The 25871-nt window shown below is 42.8% G+C and overlaps 1 protein-coding gene across 1 annotated transcript in view; it reads left to right on the forward strand.

Annotated features, from left to right (window-relative positions):
• The first annotated feature begins 1999 nt into the window (after positions 1–1999).
• Positions 2000–25871, forward strand: part of Ret (Ret oncogene) — a 45831-nt gene continuing 21959 nt past the window's right edge. The window contains exon 1 of the mRNA XM_043418537.1: positions 2000–2984. Coding sequence (XP_043274472.1) covers positions 2900–2984 — 85 coding nt within the window. The 5' untranslated portion in view covers positions 2000–2899. The remainder of the gene's footprint in view (positions 2985–25871) is intronic.

The following is a 25871-nucleotide window of genomic DNA, read 5'->3' on the forward strand; positions in this document are numbered from 1 at the left end:
TTTATCGCAAAAAAAGTGGACCTTCACCGTACTTTATCGAAGAGCCGAATTACTTTAACGCGTCGAAAAAAATTTTTCATCGATCGAATCCAAACTCAAATGAGCCCGATTCGACTCCATCACGTTTCTTTTCTCGTTTTGGCTGTACTTCGAATTCAAATTTGGTGTATAGCAACGACGAAAAATTCGTATCGGAGATGTGACGGGGGAAAAGTTTCGAGCTGAGATGTGGCGATGCACGGATCGATGTTCTAATTGAATTAGAATAGAGGGTGATGACAAGGGTGAATGTAGCTTTTTGCTATTGACTGAAAGCCAATACCGCGCGCGCGGCGATTGTACGCGTTAAGGGGGGTGCGGTAAACTCATACACAGAGGAGACGTACGTATATACGGGAAGGATGGTGGCGGGCCAAAGGTGAGAAAATGAAATCGACGCCAGTGTCCTTCTGCCCACGCGGATCGAGCAACTTTCCAACAAGTTAATAATAGTCATTGCCTGCAGCTGGCAGTTTTATGGAAATCCATGTCAACGAGTTTTACATACTTGTAAAATAATAACGAAAATGTAACAAACTCATTTATTTTCGTTTACGAGATTTTTTCATCTATTTGTAAACCCCCAGCAACAGGAAGAGAGGCTCTGAAGTGAAAATAAAAATGAGATTAACGGCACGGGATGGGCTCGTAAAAGCCTGAAAACGGTGAGGGCAGAAAGTAATTTAAAAAAATTCAATTATTACTTTAAAACCGACAATGATTTTCCAAATTGAAGAATAAAATGGAATTCGGTCGAACTGATTCGAAATTTCGACACTCTGTTCATCGACTTTTTATCGATTTTAACGTACTCATTAAAAGATATTATAAAATAAAGAAACTTATTTTTTTTGATAAATGGTTCATTCCTCGAATTGAATATTAATATTATCGATTAGTGTTGACGCAGTGAAGATGGTCACACTGTCTTTCACAAGTTCGGATATACAGATGAATGTGAAAGAGAAAAAAGAAACAAAACGAAGTAAAGACGTTTGTTTACTTGGAGATAGTTTTTCTCCGACCAACGATGAAGAAGGACGTAAACTTTATGTCATAGAAATATATTCGATCAGTTTATCTAATATCGATATTTTGTGTTATAATTACATTTTTACCCATAAAATTGTACTTGAGTGCTTGAGATATTCGATCAGTTTATCTAATATCGATATTTTGTGTTATAATTACATTTTTACCCATAAAATTGTACTTGAGTTGCCAAAGAACAAGAAGATTTCTTAACGTGACGAGATTTTCATCTGTGTGATCAAACGAACGAACGATGGAGATGAATTAATGGATAACTTTTTTCCTTCTCTTGAATTACAGTTAATCAAGATTTCGTCAGGTGATCTACTTATTACTGTATTTGTGTGTGATAATCTCTGTGTTTTATTCCATTTTTTTTTTATTCCATATAGTTACGTCTCATCAATAAATTCTCAAATTCTCAAACTGGAACAATACACGGTGCATCATCGTTTCACACGAGTCTCGTGAAAATTCTATTCTCGTGTGAGATTTGTTTCGAATCAATAATCACAATATTTTTCATCCTAATCAAATTCCTGTTGGCTTTAATAATTTTCATAATGAAGAAATCATAAATTTTCCTGAACAAAATCGGGTTATTTTTACCACATCAAACATTCGAATCAGTGCGATCCGGAGAATCCAAAATACTCGAAAATTAGGACAAATTAGTCCGCAGTGAGTGTCTCGTTAAGAGCCGTTAAGTTGAGAGGGAAAGAGCGGTATCCCCACTGCGCCAGTATACATTCTATGGCGTCCCATAGGTGAGTACCGAAGGGCTCAGTCGGACGTCGCGGAAACGTGGGGGCTGCGACTCGACCCGGTCTTCGTGGTGTACGTTTCCGGGGTGTGCGCAAGCGCGGAAAATTGTCTGATAACGCGGCTTGCGGGTGTCCCGGCGGAGAGGTTTTAGTGCCGGCCGTAACACCGTGGCGTCGTGACGCTGAGACGACGATCCTCGATATCGCTATTTGACAGCCTTGTCAACACGCGGTTTTACGAGCGCATAATAAAAAATTCATTTTGTCACAATAAATTGCATTAAAAAAAAAAAATAAAACACAAAATAAAACATGGACTATCGATGAATGTTACGAATAAAAATTCTTAAACAAACTGACTTTAACAGAAAAATTTTCGTCGGAATCGATTGAAGAAAAAAATCGATCGTTTCTCATTCGTTATTTGCTGAGGTGTTCGTTGACATCCTGCAATTATTTTTTCACTCAAAATTTTGTTATCAACGTTATAAATAATTGACTGAAAGTGTTTGAAAAAGTTTGTTCGTTCTTAACAATTAGTAACTCCTTTATTTATTTCGTGAGCAAATCTTTATCGTTGGCAATCGAATGATTTTGCGGGCACGTTGGTGACGATGAGTTTGAAAAATATCTCGATGGGAAAAAAACTTTGGAGTTTGTAGAATCGATCGTGTGTGTGTGTGTGTGTGTTCGTCTGTGTGTACGTTCGTCGCGATATTGGTAGCGGCGAGGAAAGGTGAACGATGACGGTGGGTCTGAAGAGTGAGGAGAGCACGAAGAGGCCACGTGCGGAATCGTGTGAACATTAATTAGAAAATAAAAGGAAAAATAGAGGAAAAAACATTCGAAAAGAAAAGAGATAAAAAGGCTTAGGAAACGCTGAACGCGTTCGATATTTGCATTCGATGGCCGGCAAGCGGCGAACGAGTTCAATGACTCAACGCTGACTGTACGATCGTTGGCCATTTTTCAAAAGCCATACGATAAAAGAGGATACAAGAAAGTGGGACTTGACTTCCAATTCTCGAATTTTTCGTCGCAGGAAGAATTGCCCGATTGTGAAAATGGGAAACTCCGGAACACCCAGAGCTTCGGCTCCCCTCCGACTGGCCCTTCCTCTTCTTCTTCTCTTCGCAGCATTTGCATCAGGTCAGATCAAATTCCTCATTACATATTCATATACCAACGAAAAAAAGGAACGAGAAATAAAAACGAGACGAAACATCGATCACTCGAGCACCGAGTATTCTACAATATCCCATGCTTTAGCTCTACCATTGTGTCGACTTTGAGTATGTATACGAAGCATATGTATAATGCATAAAGCAGACGCATAATAATGTTGCCCTCGTAAAAGCCACCGGGTCGAACACAACAGACAACCACGAAACTGCTCGTATATCTAGCAATTAGTGCTCCCAACTTGGGCTTATGTGAGTCCCTGTTCAAACACCAACTGCCAATGATACCGATTCCAGTAGGATTTACTGATGGCGAGCGTTTTTTCCTGGCCTAGTATTATTGCTGGGAAAGCAGCCTCGGCCAGTGGAAAGAGTTTGCCTCTTTCCAGGTTCGGATTCGTCGTCAATATTTCCAGTGGAATCGTTTTCGTTTCACGTAGGAGTTTGAAAAATTAATCAATTCTTTGTAGCTTCAGAAGTGAACGAAGCATCAGGGCTCAAATTGCCATCAATAATTTTGTCATCCTCTCGAAAGCAATAAAGGCTTCCCTCTTCACTTTTCCACGAAAATTTATCAGCTCCCCTCAACGAGGCTGATGCTTCGGGGCAAAGTTAACTTCGCGGTGAATTACTCTTTTAAAAAGTTTGGAAAAACGTCCGCTTTCGGATCTCCGAGGGCAAAATATCGCGGTACTGGAAAATTTCGAAACTTCTTGAGCTACCCGTCCAGGGCAAGTGCTCAGACACTTTATAGCGTTGCGCCAGAGCCGGCAGGAGTGTAGGGAACGCTGTACTGCGCTGTAGTGCATGCAGGTGTGATATCTTCGTCCCCTCTTTTTCGCTTCTCTCTCACTCGATCTCGTTCGGCCCTGCTGCGAATATACTCGTCCACCCGAACAGCGCGATAGACTGTAAATTATTCGGAAAGACAGTCGAGAATGGGGGGAAAAGCAAAATAAAATCACTTGGATTTCGTTAAATGGATTCTCACCTGGCTCAAGCTTTTGTGGCTCGTTTGTTTCCTGGTTTCGTCATCCTGATGCATTTTCATGCGTAAAAGTGCTCCATGGTTTTGAAAGCATTGCAGAAGGAAGCCAAAAAATAGAGGAAATTGACGAAAAGCTTGGAATTACCGAAGAGCTTGAAAGCAAAAATGCGCCGGTTGGAGCAGCTCGAAATTCGTCTCCTTCCAGTTCACTTCGAACCTTCAATTCCTGGATCCTCCTCGACGGAATGCTCTCGATATAAAAGTGCTTGATTTTCTACGTTCCTGAAGGAGTAATCGGAAAATGTGCTTCACGTTAGCTGTCCAGGGAAGAAGCAGATCCACGATAAAGATTACGACGTACAGGAGGGGATCGAGAAACACACGCGACACGGGCAATATGGCGGAGCGAATGCAGCACTCCGCAGTAATTAATTAAGTCGTAGGTCGCGAGAGCACGCGCAATGTCGCGCAACTGTCATTGTGTATCGTATTATTAATGAAATCGGTTTAATCGGGTCAGCCCACCGTACGAGGAAAAAGCGATTTTACGTTTCAGGGCTTCGAAACTTTTATGGAAATTCGATATTGTTTATTAAGCCAGTATTTATCAGGCTTTTGCACGTTATTAATCTCCGTGCATGAATAAAAAGAGAAAACGCCTGTACATGCCGGAGCTATATATACGCAACAGGTTATCACTACACAAAGTTTACAACGAATATGAGCGCTTCATTGCACAGGTGGTGGCACGAGATTTTTTTCCTTCCCCTCGCTTTTCCCTCCCGAGTATTCTCGCACGATATTAAACATTAAAATACATAGAACTATATACGCAGCTCGGAGGCGTTGTAACCGCTGTTATCGACAATGTTGCCCTCCCCACGATGATAAACGCCGCAGGAACTTATTCAAAAAGGATTTTTCAACTTGGGGAATTTTTCAATAGTTTTTTGCATGTTGCAGAGTTTATTGGGGTTCCAAATTCGAAGCCATTGGAAAGGCGAACGCGGTGGATGGGGCGTGATTAATTGATCGAGACTTGACTAAACTTTGGGTAAAGTGGAATTTAATGTTTGGACTCAAACTCAAAAGTGGAAAAAATGATAAATAATTGAAGCTGAAGGAAAAATCCTATTTCTTTTCCATTCAAAAAATCAACTTTTTGCTCCTTTCATGATCAAAGAAACGATCAACGTTTATTCTCGCAATTTTTAAAATTATTTATGATAGCGGTTTAAATACTTTCGTAGTAAAATCGTCAAGCAAAATGTGACAGCAACCATTTTCTATTTATATGCGTATGCATATCTATATTTTAAACCAGCTGGCTCATGGTGTTGTCAAACCTTCCACTGTTTATGTCGTTAATACTCGTTAACTTCAAAAAAGTGTTTTTCTTTTCTATTCCCAAGTCATTTTCGCCCGTAAGTCTTCACAGGAAGTCTGCCTGCCACAAAGCCTATTAAAAACTCTTCAAAAAATGTGATTTCCGTTAATTCTTTTCTCGACAACCAGACCGTAGATACTATCTTAATTCCACGAATAGTTGCACGTTGTTTCTAGCACATTTCCAAATTTCAACTCTTAAAGTTGGAATTTTCGATTTGCATTAGATTCGCGTGGACTTCCTTAATTGTTCATTGAGAAGCGAATTCGACGCATGGCCGCAGAGAAACAGGGCCAGAGCCCGCCCATTCCTCATCCCTGGAAGGTCCCACGAGAGGTCCGACGCTAGCCTCGCCCACTGCTCTTCACCGGGGCACTGGATTGGCCGTCCTTAATGAATGATAATCTCCTGAACAATGCAAACGCGAAAATCATCGTTGGAGACTTTTTTCTCCAGAATTTAACGATCCAACGATTGGTCCTAGCTCAAGCACGTTTTCTGAACCAGCCTGTATGCTGGGGCCGTCGCTCGTGTAGCTCAATAAACAGAGAATATGGAAGCACACGTCGGTATAATTGGATGATAGGACCACCAGCTTAATTACTAGCTGCCTCTTGTTCTCTCGTTTGTCGATCGGATTATCCTGTCTTAGGAGAGAGAGACAGAGAAAAGGTGAGAGGGATGTCTTCGGTAATTCAGCACGTACATTATACACAGACGAAGTGTGGGTTCTTGTCGTGTAGAATTTAATTCTCTGGAGGCAAACCCACATCAGAACACAGCTGCATCACGAGTGCTGGCCCGGGTGCCATTGCGCGGCTGGTTGAGGTACGTCGATTTCTATAATCCCACAATGTCACTTGTCACCTTTATCAACTCCAATTGGCGTGCAGGCAAATAATTTTATGACGCTGAAGCTCGGAGCTTTGGAGTCCAACGAAATGGAAAAAAAAATGTAATTCTCTAATTTTGTGCTGCTTCGCTAATTTGTGGTTTTTCCACCTGCACAAATGATTCGTGAAATGAAAAATTGGGGAGAATGAATTTCTATTTCGTTCATTACGTTCGACTCCGGAGCTCCAAACTTCAACGTCATACAACTTTTTTTGACTGTCAAGGACATTCTGACTGTCAGCGAGTTTGATACTCGTTTATTTCGTACTTTCGACGTTCAATTTTGAAGCTTGTCAAATAAACTTGGATCCGGACGAAACTTTTTCCGTGGCGGATCGAGGAACTTTCGCTTCCATTTTCTTCGATTTCGAAACTTTTGATCCCTGATGGACACTCATTCGATTGTCGGATTTAATCAAGGTTTCTATTCTTCGACCTGTGTTGGTTTCGTTGAAACGATGAAATAGGGGAAAAAATGAGTGACGTATACGGATGAAGAAACATGAGAAAACGGAGGTCGGAGATACGCCATTTGCGAAACGACGCCAAACGTAAAGCGTCGATTTGTAATCTCTTGTCCAACGGTACGAAAAAAAATTGGTAAATGTATCGAGCGTGTACCGAGTGTGGCCATAAACATAATCACCTCGTTTGCTGTTCTCGTGCTCTAGTGCTTTCTCGTCCCTGTGAGCGACGCCTTTGGATCTCTCCGGAGCCTTCGACTCCCGCAAAATTCATTCTTTTTTCCTCCTTTTTCTGCTCTCGCTTTCTACCAAACAAATTATCACGCGGGCACCCAAGTGAAAAAAGCTCGAAAATTCCTTTGTGTTTTCGCTCCTCATCAGACACGTCGCTCCCGATTTTCGAGAATCCCGAGGAAAACGCATTGTTTCCGTCGGCCCCCGAGAGGGCGCTGAGCTTTTGCCGCAAGCCTCTCTGACACAACTCGCTATAGGAAAGCACCCTACGCACGGGCTTTTTCGCGTGCGAAGAGATCGAATCTGAGCTGAATGCTTTTCAAATTGCCCTCAAATTGAGGGGCTCTTTCAAAACTTGATGAAACGCTCACCAGCGAAAAGTGTTGAGATTGTTGGGAAAGAAAAATATTTTAGAAAGAGAAAAACGAATTTTTTTCAAAAAATTCGTGCGTTTCACACTCACGTGGAACATCTCGTAGCCGCAACACGCTCTTTTGCCAGCCTTTGGCGTTTCTGCCAGCTTCCATGTTTTCTCCCGCACCTTTTTGTGTGAAAGCAAAAGGCTGGGTCCCGCAGCCTGTGCTGTTGGGAAGTCGTTAAGGCGCGTTTATATGACATTGAAGTTTTCTCGTTTATGCACATCCGCGACAATTTTGCGGCACAATACGCCCAAGGGTTGCGCTCGAGCTCCCCAAGAATATTACGACCGCAGACGAGAGTTGACGAACTCTTGTCGTAAGAATAATAAGAACAATTCTTATTCAACTAGGAAAGATCTCGTTTTAAATTCGCGGGGGAGAAAAAAATCATGGTTCAAAAGCCGTGGGGAAAACTTTGTTTCCATTTAATTCAACGCAAAGTTTGATCAAAATTAAATTTATCGTTTTCATCACTCGGCAAGGTTTTACGTGAATTATTTTTAGTCCGTAGCTTCAAATTAATGAAAGCAAAATAAATTTTCTCGAATTATTGAAATTTGTATTTTTCACTCCACATTTTCGAAGAAGAAAGCGAAACTGCGATTCCAGTGCTTTCTCTCGACTCGTGCTGGTAATCGATTTTCTCGAATGATCGTCGATTATTGTTCTGCGTAAACTTGACTGACCAAAGTAGTTTTCCCTTCATCACTTCTTCCCCCTTTTTCACACATTTATTGCCCTTCGCTATTTCTTTTTCCTCTTGCTCTTTTCTCACCCTTCACGCATATGCGAGTAAGTACACGGTGACTGGAACCGCGATGGTGCTTTCGCCCTTGCCATTTTTTCGTTCGCGATCGAACCTCCGCGAGGGGTGAAGTCGTCTTATTGCTCGTGTCACGCTATCCACGCCTTCTCGACGGCTCGGTCTCCTTCCTCCCTTTCAACGGCGGGGTGCAACAACTCCCGGATCAACGAACGTTTAAACTATACGCAATTTGGCTCCACATATTTTTAGACTTCGCCGCTAACGCGTGGGCAAACAAATCTTTCAATTGATCTCACACGAGCCATGATTTTTCGTCGATTTCGGAGTCTTCTATGAATTCTTCATCAAAAATACACCAAATTTATCGATTATCTTTGTCATTAGATTTCCAGGGCCTTCTTCCTCTTCGGACGAATGCTCATTGAATTGCAAATTTTTTTCTCAACTTTATTCTTCCAAGTCTCCACCAGCAATTAGCTGAGATGCATATTCACGTTGATTAATAAGTGAAAAAATATACGAAAAAACAATTTTCTAGGATGCAAATTCAATTAGATAAAAAAGTTTTAAAAAATCTGAACAAGATTTTTTTCTTAGATTCGTTGATTTATCGATTCTCAGAAAATCTCTTTCTTATGAAGAAATAAATTTGTCTTGACATTACGTTAAGGGGTCTATCCAAATTATACGGGCAAAAAAAAGACTATTTTCACGAATTTTTTTGACCTGTATAAATTAGAACATGGATATAAAAAGTGTTAGGCCTAAGAAACACAAAAATTTTTTTCAGCAAATAAGTGGCTATAGCGCATATCATACGATTCGTTATTTTCTCCAAAATGACGAAACTGCGGTCATTTTTTCCAAAAACTACGAAAAACCGCGTTTTTTCATCGTTTTTTGCAAAAAAAAATTGTTCCACTCAAAATTTCAAAATTCGTATAATATGCGCTATAGCTATAGTCATAAAGAACACGTGGTAAAATTTTGGTAAGGATCGGTCGAATAGTTTCGGAGATTTTATCAACGAGCCGTCCGAAAGCGTAATTTTCAGGCAAACGCTTTTAAACTCAAAGTAAACTTGGACTGCTCCGATTTTTATAAAATTTGACTGTGATACTTTTAAATTTCGAAAAAATGCAATAAAAAAAATCGATTTTTTGAAAATTCTAATTATTGTAGGCCCCTTAATATGACATTCATACGACGTTTCTAGTATAGAGTCCCTCGGCCAGAACGTTTCAAAATTTCGTAAAACTGTTGAAAGGCAAGTTGGCTTTTCACGTTGGTAAATCCTTCGTCTAAAGCGAGTCTGAAAGGTCGTAAACATAGATTTTTCGTCGGGATTGATGTGGTATATACAAAGTGACTATAATCATAATTCACCAGAAAAATGATCCGGTTAACTGCTGTGGGACACGCGATTATTTTTTGTCTTTATCCCTCCGGCCTTACCCTCGCGCGCGAGCAGAACAATCCCTGCGACTGATGTATCGAGAATGTGCGAAAAAGCGTTCCGAGCTTCCTGGTATCGAGTATGTGGGAGGGAGCAAAAAATCAGTAACGGTGGCTCCGACGTAAAAAAAGGGGGCAGAAACTCGCAGGGTGAAATTCGCCCTGTGGCTGCATTGATTTAAAAAATCGACGAAAACTCAAAGAAATTGCAAATTTTGTAGGAAACCAAACTCTCCATAATTTTCTGTACTTAAAAAATTCAACCGGATTCAGAGCCCCGATTACAACCGATGCAATATTCCCACGTAATTGATTCCGTAAATATAAACTTGGATCAATCGCTCGCAGGGCAGCACAATATCGTGACTTTTCTTCCCGGCAACTGTGCTCGTGATCCAGTGACGTTGTCCGATAACGTCACGAGAGTAACGCGATTAAATATGGCGTTTTACCGCGCGGCCCTCGAGGCCGCGTGGGTGTGAAAGAGCCACGGTCGATCTTGCGTCGTGTGCTGGACAATCGAAAAAGAAGCACAAGGCCACTACGCTTTACTTTCCTCGAGGAATGTGAAGCGTACGGAAAAGAGGAAGAGAGAGTGAGAGGAAGATACAAGCGCGGACACAGACGAGGGTATAGCTTCACCGGAAAAAATCATCTGCCTGAGCGCCGAGGATATCGATGCGAAGAGATAACTTATCGCGCGAATAGAGGGACATTGATTTAGGACGTTCGAGGGTTGAAGGGAGGGACGATGTTCGGTATCGATGACAGCAGCCGAAAACTAATCTCGAGCTATCGCTTCATTCCGCTTATATTCATTTATGTGTATCAATAAAATCATGATAATAATAAGGAAAATAGCGCCCACGAGTGTGCGAACCGCCCCGACCACTTTGTACTTCGCCCACCGACGAATCCACACACTTCAAAATAGATAAATGTGTAGATATGCTAATAAAACCGACGCTGTACACCGAGTTATTCAAATTGACAACGTACTTTATCCCCCTTTTACAGGAGACTCGGTGTGTGTCGATTCGTGAGTTGTGTGAGCTCCAGGTGACGATAAAATCGTGAACGGGCGCGATAGGGTCACTAACCGATTGCACGAGGCTTTCCAGATGTTCGAGACCGCGACGCGTATTACTCCCGTCCATATGAAAGGAACCACTGTCATTTCGACTTCCGTTTTCTCTCCGCGTCCCTTGAAATTGGCTGTCCCGAGCCCGGGGGAGCTCGGATTTTTGCCTCTAAAATCCTGAGCTCCGAGTCGCTTCGGAAAAACCGAATCGTCGCTCCTTCCATCAGTCGCAACGGAGTTCCGTCTTCGCTTTTTTTCAAAATTTCTCCCGAGAGCCGAATTGCCCCGCGTTCGGAGACTTCCGCTGCGCAGGATTTCAAGGTCAAGAAAAGGCTTCATAGCGAAGAAACGAGGCACGCGTTGTTTGGATCTCCACTATGAATGGCTCTTTCATTTTGTGTCTACTATACTCATATCTCACTATCACAACAAACGTACAGGGCGGAAGGACTCACAGTGCGGTAGTAAGAAGGCGAGGGCCAAGAGACGATACGACAGACTGCGAGACTCAAAGAACGGGAAGGAAGAGAAAAAATGAGGAAGCAAAAAAAAGAGGGAGATGGGGAGAGGAAAAAGTGAGAAAAACGAGCAGCCCGAAGGGAGAACGCTGCGAAAAGATATCGATTGGAGGATGTGGTCTCGTGGAATATACTGTGTGAATGGTCTAGTCTGTTGGAAAAATAACCCGTTGCTCAGACATTTTTTTCGTCGGTTGCAGTTCTCTGGGATCGCTTATCGAAAAAAAAACACACACAAACACACACACACACACACACACACACACACACACACACACACACACACACCCACAGACGCGTACAGAGAAACGAATGCTGCAGCTGTGCGTCATATTGACGATTGTGGAAACCGAGAGGACCTAAACCTCTGCAAATATCCACGGGGCCCCATCCGAGCCGCTTTTGTCGCAGCGAGCAGAATAAACTTATTCGATTATCGAAAGAAGAACGGTGGACATTTTTTGTGGGAGTTTACTGGCCGCCCTGCAGGCGATATTTCGGATATTTATCTACGTAATGTCGAACAGAACTAAAAACCATTCAATTTTTTCCTTTGCGTACATTCGATGAGGAATTTGCTGGGACCCTGCTCCCGTTCGGCGCGCACTAATTAAGCTTAGCTTCTGAGCTCTCCACCGAGTCCATTAGTTCGGGGTAATGGAGCCTTCGAATCATTCCGAATATTCAGAGTCCGCTGTGCGGAGGCGTACACAGGCATTCTGGTACAGATTCGAGGGAGATGATTGCTCGTCAGCTCTGATTTCAATTCAGCTCGTTCGGTGTTCGATGTCCTTGGACAAGTTGAGAAAAATGTTGTTTACGTTAGAAACACTCAGAGTTTAAAATTGCTCGGAAGGATTGAAAAGTATTTCGATAATTGTTCGAATTATTCGATCATCCTGAGAGTCCTGACTCCCAGTCAACGATCAAAATGGATTCGTATTCGTTGCTCTGAATTTCCAGAACTGAATAAAAGAACCTGGAAAAAAAATTGAACCAAGTGCTCAATTTTTCACAGACTGTACGGTTTTTAAGAAATTTTGAAAATCAAATATATCAGAATGAAAATTCAGAAAGACTCAACGAAACTGATGAATCTCAAAATGCTTGCGTTTCCCCTGCAGTTTATTTTAAGCATCGAACCGTCCCGGACGAAACCGTTCGCGAATATAATTGCGGAGTAAATAAGTTCGATTTCTTACAAATTAAAGTGGATCTTTCGCGATAATGAAGTACAAACGAGTTTGAAGAAAAATTAGAAACGAGCGAGAGCGCACCGATTAGCTGCTCGCTCGGGCGTACACACCCATTTATTCAAATACGTACATGTCTACGTGTAACGTATGCATATATTGTGATAATATGCTTGCATAATAAATAAATGCATTTTCTTAAGGCAGCGAGTAGTCTGGTTCTGGTGCGGGTCGGATCTCGCGATCTTTTAGCGGCTCTTGTACATATTTTTCATTTCGTACAATCTTAATGCCGGCAATTAAGCAAACTGAGCGGTGTACAGACTCGAAACTCGCTCCCTCTCGGCGCGAGAGTCCATTAACGAAGTCCGTCCGGGCCGTTATCCTCCGCACCTTTATATTTTCTACGCCAGCGAGACTCCCTTCCTCGAGGTAACTCATTTTTTTCGTTTTTTTTTTTTTTTTTTAAATTTCCTTTTTTCCCCTCCGCCTAATGCGGAGGTCTTCGTATTTGCTTCTCTGACTATGTGGCGAGCGTTCAACCGAGGTGCACGTTGTGAGCTTGAGCTCGCGGACTCTCTGTTGCTGAAATAAATTATTTCCGTGCGCTTTCTCGACTCCCTTTTTCCTCACCTTCTTTGAACCGATCGCGTAAAAGCAGCTTTGAGAAACGCTGTTTCAAAGACCTCCGAATTCTGGAGTTGGCCGAATACTTTTAACGTTATTTCGCAACGGTCAACGAGCCGTAAACTAAACGAAAATCGACTGGGCTCGAAGACGCAAACAATCTGAATTTAAAACTCGGTGTCACACCGTATCTTACTCGTAAATACTTCCGCATGTCTTCCTGAAGAAAGGAATAATAGAAATTCACTAAATTAAATGAAACCAGGAACGCCGACGCACTGGTTAAGCTTCGACGAATCGTATTTCTCGAGCTAATTTATCGACGTTCGAACTAAACACGCGTTTCTGAAGTTAGAACGAAACGACAATTATTTTACTATCTTTTATGGCGATTCTGCCATGGGAAATCGAAAATTTATCTCCGGAATGAAACGACTGGTTAAATTTCGTTTGTTTCACATTGCCCCACAGCCACGAGCTTAAAGTATTAATGTCAGAGTTATTAATTCGAAATTGTGAATAAATTTTTCCAACTTATTTTTTAGCGAATGAAATAACAAGCCGATAATTAAACGGGGATCCATCACTGACCGAACCCGAAATTTCATTCGTCCCTGGCTAAAATACTACAGTTTTTTATGTAAAAAATCGGTTTAGAGAGCTCAAAGGAAAAATGCAAAGGAAAATGAATCAAGAAAAAAGTTTTAATAAAAAGACAGAAAGCTGTGACGGGGATGCGGGCCAAACCAAGAAGAAGCAGAATACCGAAATAAGCAAATGTGAGGTGACGCGAGTGCTCATTACCAATTTCGTTCGATTTTTAAGACAATATATCTTTATTTTTCGATTTTTTTCCAGACCTTCATTCTATAATTCATTGTTATTGTGAAAATTTTTCATAAACTTTGTCAGAAGCGTTCGTTCGTTATATGCGGAAAAATAAACGATTTTTTACGCATAGTGTCTATAAGCGTGTACATTTTTCTTCATATTCAAGCACGTTTGTCTGAAGAACCAATAAGACGAATATGCGTGTCAGTCGACTACGCATTTAAACTCTGTGGAAATTTCAAGACTTCCTTAAGAAAATTGTTTCGTGCATGAACTACCTCAACTCGCTCAATTTGCGCTACAAATAACCGATTAAAAGTGGCCGCACAGGAACTCAGTAACGCAAAGATTTCGCGACCCCCGAACAAGCGAGCTCACCGCGGACTGAAAATTCTCAGCAAATACTCGGATTTGTTCGACGATTCCCATTAATTAGAGAAACTCCCAGAAAAATGTTGGTATAGAAAGGAACGAGAAAATTGCCCAGCACCGCAATTAGAATGGAACTTTGGGGATAGCAGGGTGCGTGGAATGATAGTGAGTTGCGTGAGTGTTTCGTGACTATTAATGTATATACGTGACACGATAAACGGAGCGGTGCTGCGCTGCGGTTTCGTGATGTAGGAAAGCTCGTGTCCTGGGTTAGCCGGACACGTATCGATTGTTGAGGAGTATACTCGGTGCTCGCGTACGTCGCCAATGCACGTTCATCGGTATTTTATTTTCAAACGAAATATAAGCTCGCAGACAGAACGACGAGCGTTTGTACTACTGTTCGAACTAATCATTTCTAGATAGCGTGCAAATTCCGTCGGACGCGCGCGGCCTTAACCTCGGTCAAAAGGTTGCCGCCTGACTGCGGCGGCTTTACACTCGCGTATTAACCGAGAGAATATACATCGGCAAACGTGCATTCGTACCTAAATCTATCCGCTGCAAATATTTGCACGAATCCTGTCAGCGTCTGTGTCAAAAGCTCGTGGTCGATGCAATCTCCAAACACAAAGTCAGACGATGAGCTCGCTCAAAGCTCGAGAATATTTACCCTTCATAACTCACCGACTTGCTCTACATTTTAATAATTCCCATATCGATATTACGTCGGGAAAGCCCAACTCGAGCCATCGACGAAAGCTCTCGCTTGACCGATCGCTAACGTATCTCTCGAGTGCTATTCTTTTCCTTTATTTGAGAAGAAATGTGTGCTCGATTATCGATTCTCGAACTGGAAGTAGCTCGAAGAAGCTTCCACTTTGAGCTTCTTTCCGAACTGCTTGGCGAGCAATTCCTTCCGCACTCTTCCCCCACGTTTTTCATCAAGTTCAACGTTTTCGACTGGAGAATTTAAGCTCAGCTTTCGTGGCCGGTACATCGAGGGAAAACTCGCCAAAGTATTGGCCGACCCGGAGTCACTGGTCCCTTGGAAGACACAATTCGAGATTCATCGGAGCGAAGAGGACGGTGGAGTCCGGAGCAATAAGACTCTGCGCCGACGAGGCTGGGAATGTTTGGAATATAATATGCAGGCAATGAGCGAGCATAAACGAGGGTAGTTAATTCAAGCACGATGTCAGAGAGTGTTATGGGGCTTATCGAATTTCCTACGAAGCAACAACAACGACAAAGTTTCAAATGCGGCAGTGCAGTGCGAAGTGTAGCTTCTGCCTGGGGTTTTCGGAGTGCTCGAGGCTTCGAGAATTCGTTAGTAGGATTCCGGAGTTGTGCACGACTGTGAAAATTTTCTGGGAAAATATTGTTTTTTCGAAAATTAAAGCACATAGATAAACGCGATGGTAAATAGGAAACGAAATTTCATTAAAGTCGATGCTGCACGAGAGTAAATAAAATATGAATAAAGATTGAATTTTGGGGGGGGGTTCGCTGAAACGAAATTTCGCCTTCCGATTAAATATTCGTAATCCTCTGTTTCAATTCTCAACAGAAATTCACAGAATTTCATCAGCTGCAGATCGATTAACGAGAATTTATTTTTTGGCAGGACAAATAAAAGTATAAGACGCTGAATAAATCAGTGACCTTTGGAGTCGGTGTGAGAGGATTACCGCGTTTCTTTCACGGTCACCTGAAAACTGGGGAACATATGGATCAGCTCGCGGCCTTGTCTCTGCCGAGTGTGTCCAAACGAACTGTTTGTTTAGTCCGAGCCACCGCGCGCACTCGGTACGGAAATATCCGGCAGTGTTTGAACGTGATTTCGTTGCTATAGATTGTCCCTCAACCTCGTTCCGGAAAGCTGTGTGCAACGGGAGAAAAACTCGGAGGTGATAAAATCGATGGAAATCTTTGGCTCTTCAGCCCCCCGAACGTTTGTATCGCTGCTCGTTATTTCGTTTGGAATCGTCGATGTTATGCAAACTTCCTCGAATTAAGTCGCTACGTGTCTTCCATAATTCGCCCGAGTCGGTAAAACGTGACGGGAATTCAACGATCTCGTTGAGATACCGAAACTCCAATTTCTGAGTTCGCGAGTATTTGGTCCCCGCGAGATCTGTTGGGACGAGAGATCGAGACATTTTCACCTCGGCGAACTTTTCCTCCTGAAAGGTCAGCAGGATCGGTGCATCTGGACATAAAAAGAGGAGCGAAATCCGTTGTCATTCGCCCCTTAAATCGTAAACCGTCGACCATTCTACTGCCCACGTGTGCAGCTCTCGCTCGTCGATTACTCTCAACAACCAGATCGTACAGTCGATCCATCAAAAGCCATTTTTCACGAACGCGGAACGACGGAACACACGTTCGAAATACTCCATCAGGATTTCGGGGGCTTTACGTGCTATTTCGGTCTTGTCAGATTGCTTTTTCGAAATATTCGATTCATCATTTTTGTTCCAACTTTTCATTTACCTTTCGCTGTTTTATCGGCTGTGCGTTGGGCTGCACGGGTGGTGCAACACAAAACGAAATCGGTGGAAGATAAGACGAGATTAAAAGAAGCATCTTTAAGCAGAATCCGGCGATCCTTTGATGGAAATTTCAATTAAAAGTTTTCGTATAGTGAGTTGGAAGGGAACTGTGGCAGTGGGAACAGACTCAGGATCTTTAGACGTTTAGGATTTCATCAAAACTTGGGGTATAGTTGAGTCCGAAACGAATCGCGAGATCTTTTTCTTCCCGATTACACTGAAGAGTATAAACATTTTCTTGATTTTATGGATACTTGAGCGACGGTTTTCGTTAGAAGGTAGAAAGAGCACTGGGTCGAGTCGATAGAGTCGTAAATTTGACAGATGAGAAGCGCAAACTTTTCCAATTTTCGATAATCGTTGTTTGGACACTCGTAATGAAAAAATAAAGGGATTAAGTCTGATGAAAAACTTCCTTGGACGCTCGATTTTTAATTCATTCGTCGAAAGGCTCGGCCATTTTCCTAAAAGGTTTCAACGGCCAATTAAATATTTTCCAGTAATTAATTGACGTTTTTCTCCGAGCAAGGGACGCGAGCGTAACTCGAGGCTTTGAAACTCTCGGTCGTTTAGAAAATTAAGTGGTAAGGTGCATCGTTAAAAAGTGTAACTTGTTTATGTTACGTGGGTGAACGGGTACACGGTGCGAGGTCTCTGGGGTTATGAGCGCCACGCCTAATAACCCAAATAAAGGAAATAATGATGTTCCGCGAGGTTAGCAGCGAGTACTTCACTCGTTTATTACAAAATGACACTTAGAGGTGTGCACAGCTCATTTACAAGTGAAATTTTCTTTCCTTGATGAATTCAGGGCCAAGAAAAATCGAGTGGAAAGAGAAACATTCATCAAGTCTCATTATCATCTGAGAGCCAAAATCATAAAAATTGCGAATTATTCAATTTTCGTATTTACACGTTCGTTCATATGTGCTTTTTCCTCATTTGCTTTGAGGAAAAAAGCAATGACGAATGAGCCAGGATCAAAAGGTCAAGTATTACGAGACTCAATTCTTCTGACACTAAATAAAGTTCAAACATCCTCGATACAAACGTTGCGGTGTGTTCCCGTCAACATGAGAAGTGTACACTGAAACACAACGAGATACAATCGGTTTACCTATAATACTCTTCACCGCGGAGTTAATTGAATAGCTCTCGAGTGAGCTCAACTCTTCTAATTAATTGATGCCATCCTTGGCGTTTCCGCCACGGGAATTTCTGTTTTGTACGTAGAAAAACCCAGCAGACGATCGATTGCAACTTTTTTCACAGAAAAAAAGTTGCAATCGATCCTCGTGCCTCGAGAATGAAATAATCAAAGAAACCTCAAATCCCAGAGTCCACGAGTGCGAAAAAGAGCTTTGATTGAAAGCCCGAAAGAAATTTCTGTCAAAAGAATGAGAAATTTCAAGATTTTCAAAGCGACTCCGCCCAGGAGATAAATTTGAATATTCCCAAGTAGTTTTCCAGTCCTGCATTGGCTCGGGCACAAAAATATCATGGAACATTAGCGTTGCCAGAGAAAGGACCTTGATCGAAAAGCATTTTGAGAGACAGACAGTTTATAGTTCTAAAATAAGTGCGACTTTGACCTTAATTTGATTGAAGACGTTGAAACGTGCGAATTTACCGAGAGTATATTCTAATCCGTCGAGTATACACACGTACATCGACTCGCGGCGGGAGTTCCTAAACACGAGTGAATGGAGGTCTATATTTATATGCGCATGGCCAAAAGGCGTTGGTTCCTCCTAACGAGAAACTCGTGTATTTTATGCTTGCCTCGTTGGCCGCATTATGATGGATCGCATCTGTTTCTTCCTCACGATCACGCACTACAAATACACACACCGACGACGAGGGCACTCTACAGATATAGAGAGAAATAAAAAAATATCAGGCAAATGGATCAATGAGAAAAATGTCGAGGGTGGACAAAGTGGAATTAAAATTCTATGAATTTTAATGAACCGCATAAAACACATGTCTGCGAGAGGAAAAATTGTGCTCTGTCGAGCACGTGCCAAAAATTAAACACACGTTTTTACCTCTGTGTGCGTACGAGTGTCCGTGAACGTTGCACTGTGAACAAACGCACCTCGTTTCAATCGCCGTGACTAGATTTAGCTGCCTTTGTTTATCATCCCTTTCTCAATTAATTCATTCTCCTGAAGCAACGCGACCGGAAAGAAGTTTCAATACGACCGCACTCCCTTAAGCAACGAGCCTCGCGTGACACGCGTTTTTACAATAGAATTGTTAATTTCGGTGCTCCGCTCCCTCGTCAATTCGCCTGCTCTCGTCCTTTGAACTTTCTGCAAACCTATGCGATGGACCAGGACTCAAGGTCCCGGTGGAAATCAACCGGTTTCTTGGAGCCCCTTTGGAGCCTTGGGGGCAATAACACTCCTAGGATCGCACGTTTTATCGGGGACGTGTGTACTCGACGATGCAGCAGGGAGAAAAAAGGACGCGACGACTCCTGCTTTCGCTCCGGGGAAAGCGTTCGTTAGGATCTTCACTTTATCGGCTTACTTTCGCTTCGATACAATTTTTGGTATCGCGCGGTTTCGTATTTTGTTAACCGCTGCGGGCAGTTTTATGATTGTTTCATCGAAGTTCGATTTACGCGGACTTCTTTTGCCGAGTGTGAAGAAAGAAGCGAAAAGTCAGGGCATCGAAAAAACTTGGTTGTCGAGCCTCTCAAACGCGCACTCGCTGGAAACACGCGCGCATCCATCGATACTCCAAAATGACAAAAAACTTCCAAATCGGAATGGGAAACTTGCGCTCCGTGAATTTTGAGGTTTTCCAATCGCTGGCCGGAAATGGAAGCTGCCACAGACGTGGGCCGCAAGAAATATTTATCAGCACCCTCCTCGACGGTTTGCTATCGTGGCTCATCCAGACCGTCGGAAATTCCCTCTCGCCGAATACCCGTCCTCAATCACGGTTTTGCTCCGGTTGTAGAGCAACTGCGACTGAGTAAACTGGGCCAGCAGGATTCGAAGAGAGAGTTTGCATTCGCATTGGAACCGCGCGTTTCTCTCGCGGATTAGAAGATCCGCGAGCTGATTTTGCTCGGTCGAGTGACGTCTCGGCGCATCGACTCGACAAGAGAAAGCGAAGCAAAAGCGATTGGCAGGCTCCGATGAATGCCAGCGAACTATTGGGAACGCACTGGAAAATCACGAGGCCGACCCCTCGTTGATTCGCACTACTGATCCTCATCAGATCCTGCTTCGCCTTTCGAGTGGCACAAATCCACTTCGTTGCCAGGACGAGGCTCCGACGAGGGGCGCGCAAAAGCGTAAACGCTGATGAGAGAATGCGCTAAAAACGGGATGAGAAAATTTCATTTCCTCGGAGTAAACACGCGGCGGTTCGTGGGGCTGGATAAAAAACGCAAAAAACACTTTCCATGGACCCTCAGGGAACGTAAATAAACGGATAAGGAAAATTGTGACACGTTCATAAACATACTTGAAAAGAGGAAATTGGAGGCGTGACGCGGACGAGAATTTGAGAGCCAAGAGCTCCAGAAATCGATGGAACGATCACGCGTCGCGATTTCTTCGTTCTCATTTCAAAGAAACGACAATAATTTTCGCCTCATAAAAATCCACACTCGAGTTACAACAAAAATTAAATGTGTACTCACTCCCTCTCCGGCGACCCTTGTTGACTCTGCCATTTGCCTGTCGCACCAGCCAAAGTAACGTCCGTGCGTCGACATCCCTTCATTCTCTTGGCAAACAATAAAAAGAACGAGGCGGCTGAGCTGGAAAGATCGAAAGGATGCGCGCGTGGGCTTGATGTAAAGCGAGAATTCAACCCTCTTCGTTTTATGATCCTCACTATTCATCGCGAGCTTCCTGTCACATCAATTTATAATTTCATCCCTCTGTCTTCCTTTCATCGAGTATTCGAAATTACGAGCAAAATCACCGGCCAACAATTCACTTTGCCGTTTGTATTTATACCGTATAAAACGTCAGGCTCGTTAATAATGTTCGCAAATTTGGTTCGAATCGTATTGTTCTAATTATTTCGAAAGCAACATCGAATTAATGGTTCTGCAGGGTCGTGCTTCGATTGACTTTTTCATTAGCACTCGCTGCTCGATTATTCGAGCACAAATGCAAATATTTATTCGGTTCGAATTTCTCGCTGTTACACCTTCCAGTTTCGGCGAAGCCAGACGAATTAACGGCGAGGAGGGGGCAGTTTAAAACTGGAAAATTGTCGCGCTGACCTCAGCGAAAGCTGGGGATGAAAAAGAGGAGCGAAGCCTCGTTTCTGGGGCGAGAAAAACTGGGACGCGTTTGCTCGAGTCTTTGATTAAATGCTCAGGAGATTGTGGCTAATAAAAACTCTCGGCAAAACACCACGTGGAATCTTAAAACGAAGAGGGATAAATGGCAGCAAATATATCAGGACCAAACGGCAGCAGGTCAATTCAAAGTGTATTTAAAACGATTTTTTTTCGGCTCAACGCGATTTCGCGGAGCGTAACCCTCGACACCGCCCTTCGATGGATTCCAGGGAGCTGCAAACAACTGTAAACTCCAATCGAAGAACTAGTGTCGTTTTTTCTGAACAAACGAAAAGTTTGAGAGAAGCGAGGAAAAGCAATATCCGCTTTCGAACACACCGCCGTACCTCGGGGCTCGAAATGTTTTGTTGAAAGCGTGGGAACTAAGAATTTGTGGAGGCCCTCGAATACGATTCGGTGAACTTGAGTGACTCGAACTGATTTTTCCAACTCGATATCGCCAGTTTGGAAAAAAATATGTGCATCGTCACGAAAACGAATTTTCCAAAATAAGTGAAATGAATATACGAAAATGAATTTTCGCATTTCCAACATATAATTAGCTCTCGTCAGAGTCAGATTTGTGTTTTAAGTCGAATAAACGCCGTGGGATTATCCGCGTGTAGAACGAATACAGGCCGAGAGAAGCTCTCGCGAGTCCCGGATGCGAAATGCGCCATTGCGGTTGTCCGTCAAGCGGTTTTCCGGCGAGGGAATCTCTCGAATCAAACGTCACGATTTTCGCTTGGAAATCTCGCTCGTGCGGATCGACTCTCGTGTATATTTCCAGGGAATATCCATTTCCTAATCCTCCCAAAAAATTATTTTGTATCCACGAATTTGCTTCGTATAGATCGAGGCACGCGGTTGCAAAGTGATTTGCCGAAGGGATTTTTGTCGGTGTTTCTGCGAGCGCCAACTGTCCCGCGGGCCGCTCCTCACCACGCGCCGATTCATTCAACGCCCCCCCAACAGCCATGTTCTCGTTTTGGAGCGCTCCAAATTTCCCCGGAATCGCCCACCTCGTCGCCCGGGCCTCGGCGAGTTCAATTATCGACATTATGGCATCGAAAATAATTGGAAATTTGTGAGGATTGCGCGTTACCGCGATGATTGCGAGGAAACGTTTCACAGCGAAGCTTGGATCGCCCCCGTTTGACGGATACAAAGCGTTTTTTCTCTGCTTTTTTATCCGAAAATGAGATACAAAGCCGGGATCGTCGACGTCGAATTTCAAGCGTCGTCAGTATCGATCCTCGCTCGTGTTATTCCCCGCATAAGAAAAAGAGAACGAATCCTCATCGCCTGAGGGATATTAAAGTTTTTATGTCGGAGTGATTACGCCGCCTATAAATCGTACGAGTCCGCTGCTCGTTTGGCCAGTGTGTGCATGTATTCCGTAACCCGGAGGAGAGTTACTGCCCCGGCGGCCGCTTCGGTACCCTTGCAACAGGCTTGCGGAGGACGCTGCAAAAATCAGGGGCGAGAGAGAGCTTTTTCAACGATCGTGTAATGAGCTACTTTTAGTAGTGCGATCATTTTTTTCTCTGCGTGGCTTCGAGCGAAAAGATAAAAAGTGATAGCATCGATCGTAAAAACTTGGACGGGAGCAGGGAAGCCCTTTTTTCGAAAAAAATCTTCGTCCATGGAAAAGCGTTCGAATATTCGTTGTTTCGTGAGAACTTTATTCTTTGAGAACGAACAAAAAAGTGCCAATCTTCGTCAGCGAGGCCAAAAACGCCAAAAAAGTAAGAGCGACGCGATTCGGTGAAATTTTTCATATTCAAATTCTAATGATCGACCCGCGAGTGTCGATCCGGACTGGTCTGGCGCCAGGAAAAGAGAAAGATCACAATAGAAAACGCTCCAGCCCATGTCCGTCATCAACCGCCGGCTCGAGCGAGACAAACGACGAGGAAAAGCGGAGGTAGGAGAAAGAGAGAGAAACGGTTAAAGACGTTCGTAATACCCGCGATCGTAATTGTACACGTGTACAAATATTTGTACGAAGAAAACGTGTGTGAAGCTCACGTCCATCACTATCGCTCTTTTTTCCATCTCCCGTGCGGCAAGTATTCATACGTCGAATATCTATGTCGATGGATATTGAAATGTATATAGACGAGCTGCTGGCATATCGAAGTGAAGAAGCGTTGTTTGGCGATGCACACCCACGCGCTTAACCGTCCAGCACGTAAAACTGCTGTGTGTCCTTTGGAACGAGGGGAAAGCGAGGCGATACACATATTTTTTTAACCAATCGATAAGCCAGTTCGACGATCATGTGCCAAGAAAATATTGCATTAAAATCGAAAATTTTCGTGCCCTTTGGCACGTCGGACTCGATGGCTGGTTTTTTCTCGTCAAATGTCACGCGGAGAGAATTTCATTTGAAAAAATGACGCGCTTTTTTCGTCGTTCGAGTTGACGTTCAACTTCTTCTTAAAACGAACGGTTTTCTTTTTTTCAAGACAAAACTCGCGCGGTGGGCTACGAAATTCGGAAACGAGCGATCGGTACCTGCGTCAAGGCGTAAATTTCAGTATTTCCAATATTTACTAGTATAAAACTGAGAATTCCGTAAAATATGAAAAATTTTACAGTGCGTTACTGGAATAAATATATTTCGTTAACTCGTCCCCGCAGTCGAATAATTTTACAGCGAATTTCACGCTGAATATAATCGTATCTTCGTGCATCGGTATAATTTGAGAAAATATCGAAGATTGATCGTTTCGAGATTATTGGATCCAAAAGCCTGAGAAATGGTGAAAAGAATTTGACGGAAATTCATATTTTTTCAAAATCGCTGGCAAATGCGGAAGGAACCCTTAAAAAAGTACTTCCGATTATTCTTCCGGTAAATATGGAAGTGAAAATGTTTTCAGACTCGACGAAGATTCGTGAAAAAAGCAGCGATCGATTAATGTCGCTGCTCTCGGGGAGGAACCAAGTCGACGATTTGTAACTCGTAAAACTTTTTTCCATAATTGAATAGTCAGTTGGAAAAGGGTCCAAAAACTAGCGTCCGCTCTTTAGGGTTACAAAAACATAATGAAAAATTTGGAAGTCGAGTCGAGAGAGGGAAGTTTGAAAAAAGGCGGTTGTACACGCAGACGCCGCTGTTTTCATGATATTTTTCTTGTCTCGCAGCATGTTTCTCATTTTCTCGAGGCCCTAGAGCACTAAATCACTTGGACGCGAAACACAAACGTATAGAGCAGGTGGACGGGGGCATAGATCACGAGTTCGGACACCTGTGAGCCGGCGCGCACGCGTCTTTTTCTCCCAGCGAGTGAGCGACGAAATGCCAGAATTTTTGTCTCCCCCCGTCCTTTTTTTCTCCGATCCTTCATTTTTTATATTCCCAGAGACAGACGCGATGTTATTCTTTGCACGAGTTCCAAGTGCCTCGCGAGTGTTTTTTCTCACTTGGCTCCGACGCTTTTACAGAGCCTGCTAGCAAGTCTCCGTATTTTTCCTGCCCCCTTTTTCCTCTGCATTGTTACGATCCATACGTCGATGCGGATGCGCGTACGAATATCGAAGCATCAAAATGGTATTAAAGTTCCCCGCGCGGGCTGTTTTCATGCTTCGTGAGAGACATCGCGAGACAAAAGGGAATCGGACAGACGTCGAAGCCCGGGCGCCGAGTTTATATTTAGAGATGTAACGCATAATGCTCCTCTCCAAACACACTGAGAAAAAAAGCAGTGGTTACTGCTACTATACACGTATGGTTATCACCTCTATGGTAAAATGTACCAAAAAATATTGTTATGACAATTTTTCCATAGTTAAATGAACTATATCTGTCATGATCATCAAAACATATGATCTCTATGGTGTGGATGACCATGTGTTATTTAAAAGTAACTAACAATCATGGTAAAAATCTTTACAATGATCAGATAATGCATGTAACTTTATAAGTAAGTCGTTTTGGATATGAAAAATATGGTATACTGTATCATATTCATGTTTGGATAAACCTTACTGAATTTTACCATCCATTTTGCAATTAATATCTATGATTCAGTGGGCATTATCATAATATTCCATGATAGGAACAATTTTTGTAATTTTGCGGAGACTTGTGCTTCCAGGTATTGATGATTATTTATTATCGTTAAGTCAACCATACCGCAAGGGATATTTATACCTTTCTCCTGAGTAAAAGTACGACGCGACAAAAAAAAGTCGATCAGAGGAAGGCTCGACCCCGAGACTTTCGGAATTTGAGTTTGGAACGCAATCCATTACGCTACCACACACTTTATAGCTGAAAATAACAAAACTTCTATATAAACCGTGATGACGACTTATATATGCGTTTGCTTGTTTCCTAGTTATAGAACGTATGGTAGCGCAGTGGATAGCGCTCCAGGCTCGAACTCCAAGAGTCCCGGGATCGAGTCCCACTTAGGTCAATCAATGTTCTTCGGTTTGTTGAAATTCTTTCTTTTTGTTAAAATCCTTCCTCTCCGTGGTCTACCTTAAATCTTTGCCAAGTGTACCATGAGCATATAGTCGAGAGTACAATACCTGATTGTAAAAAGTATTACTATTATTTGGTGACATGTACACAATATATTTTTGGCAAGGCCATTGTTGCTGTTAATATATGCGCTTGATGTAAACGACATATAAAATATAGTAAATACAATCATATTTTTTTGAATGAGCGTTACCATAAAAATATTTCTATCACCTCAGGGAAACATGCAAATATGGTACTATGAACCAAAAATGTTTC

Source organism: Venturia canescens, chromosome 5 (genome assembly GCF_019457755.1).
Source record: "Venturia canescens isolate UGA chromosome 5, ASM1945775v1, whole genome shotgun sequence".
NCBI lineage: Eukaryota > Metazoa > Arthropoda > Insecta > Hymenoptera > Ichneumonidae > Venturia > Venturia canescens.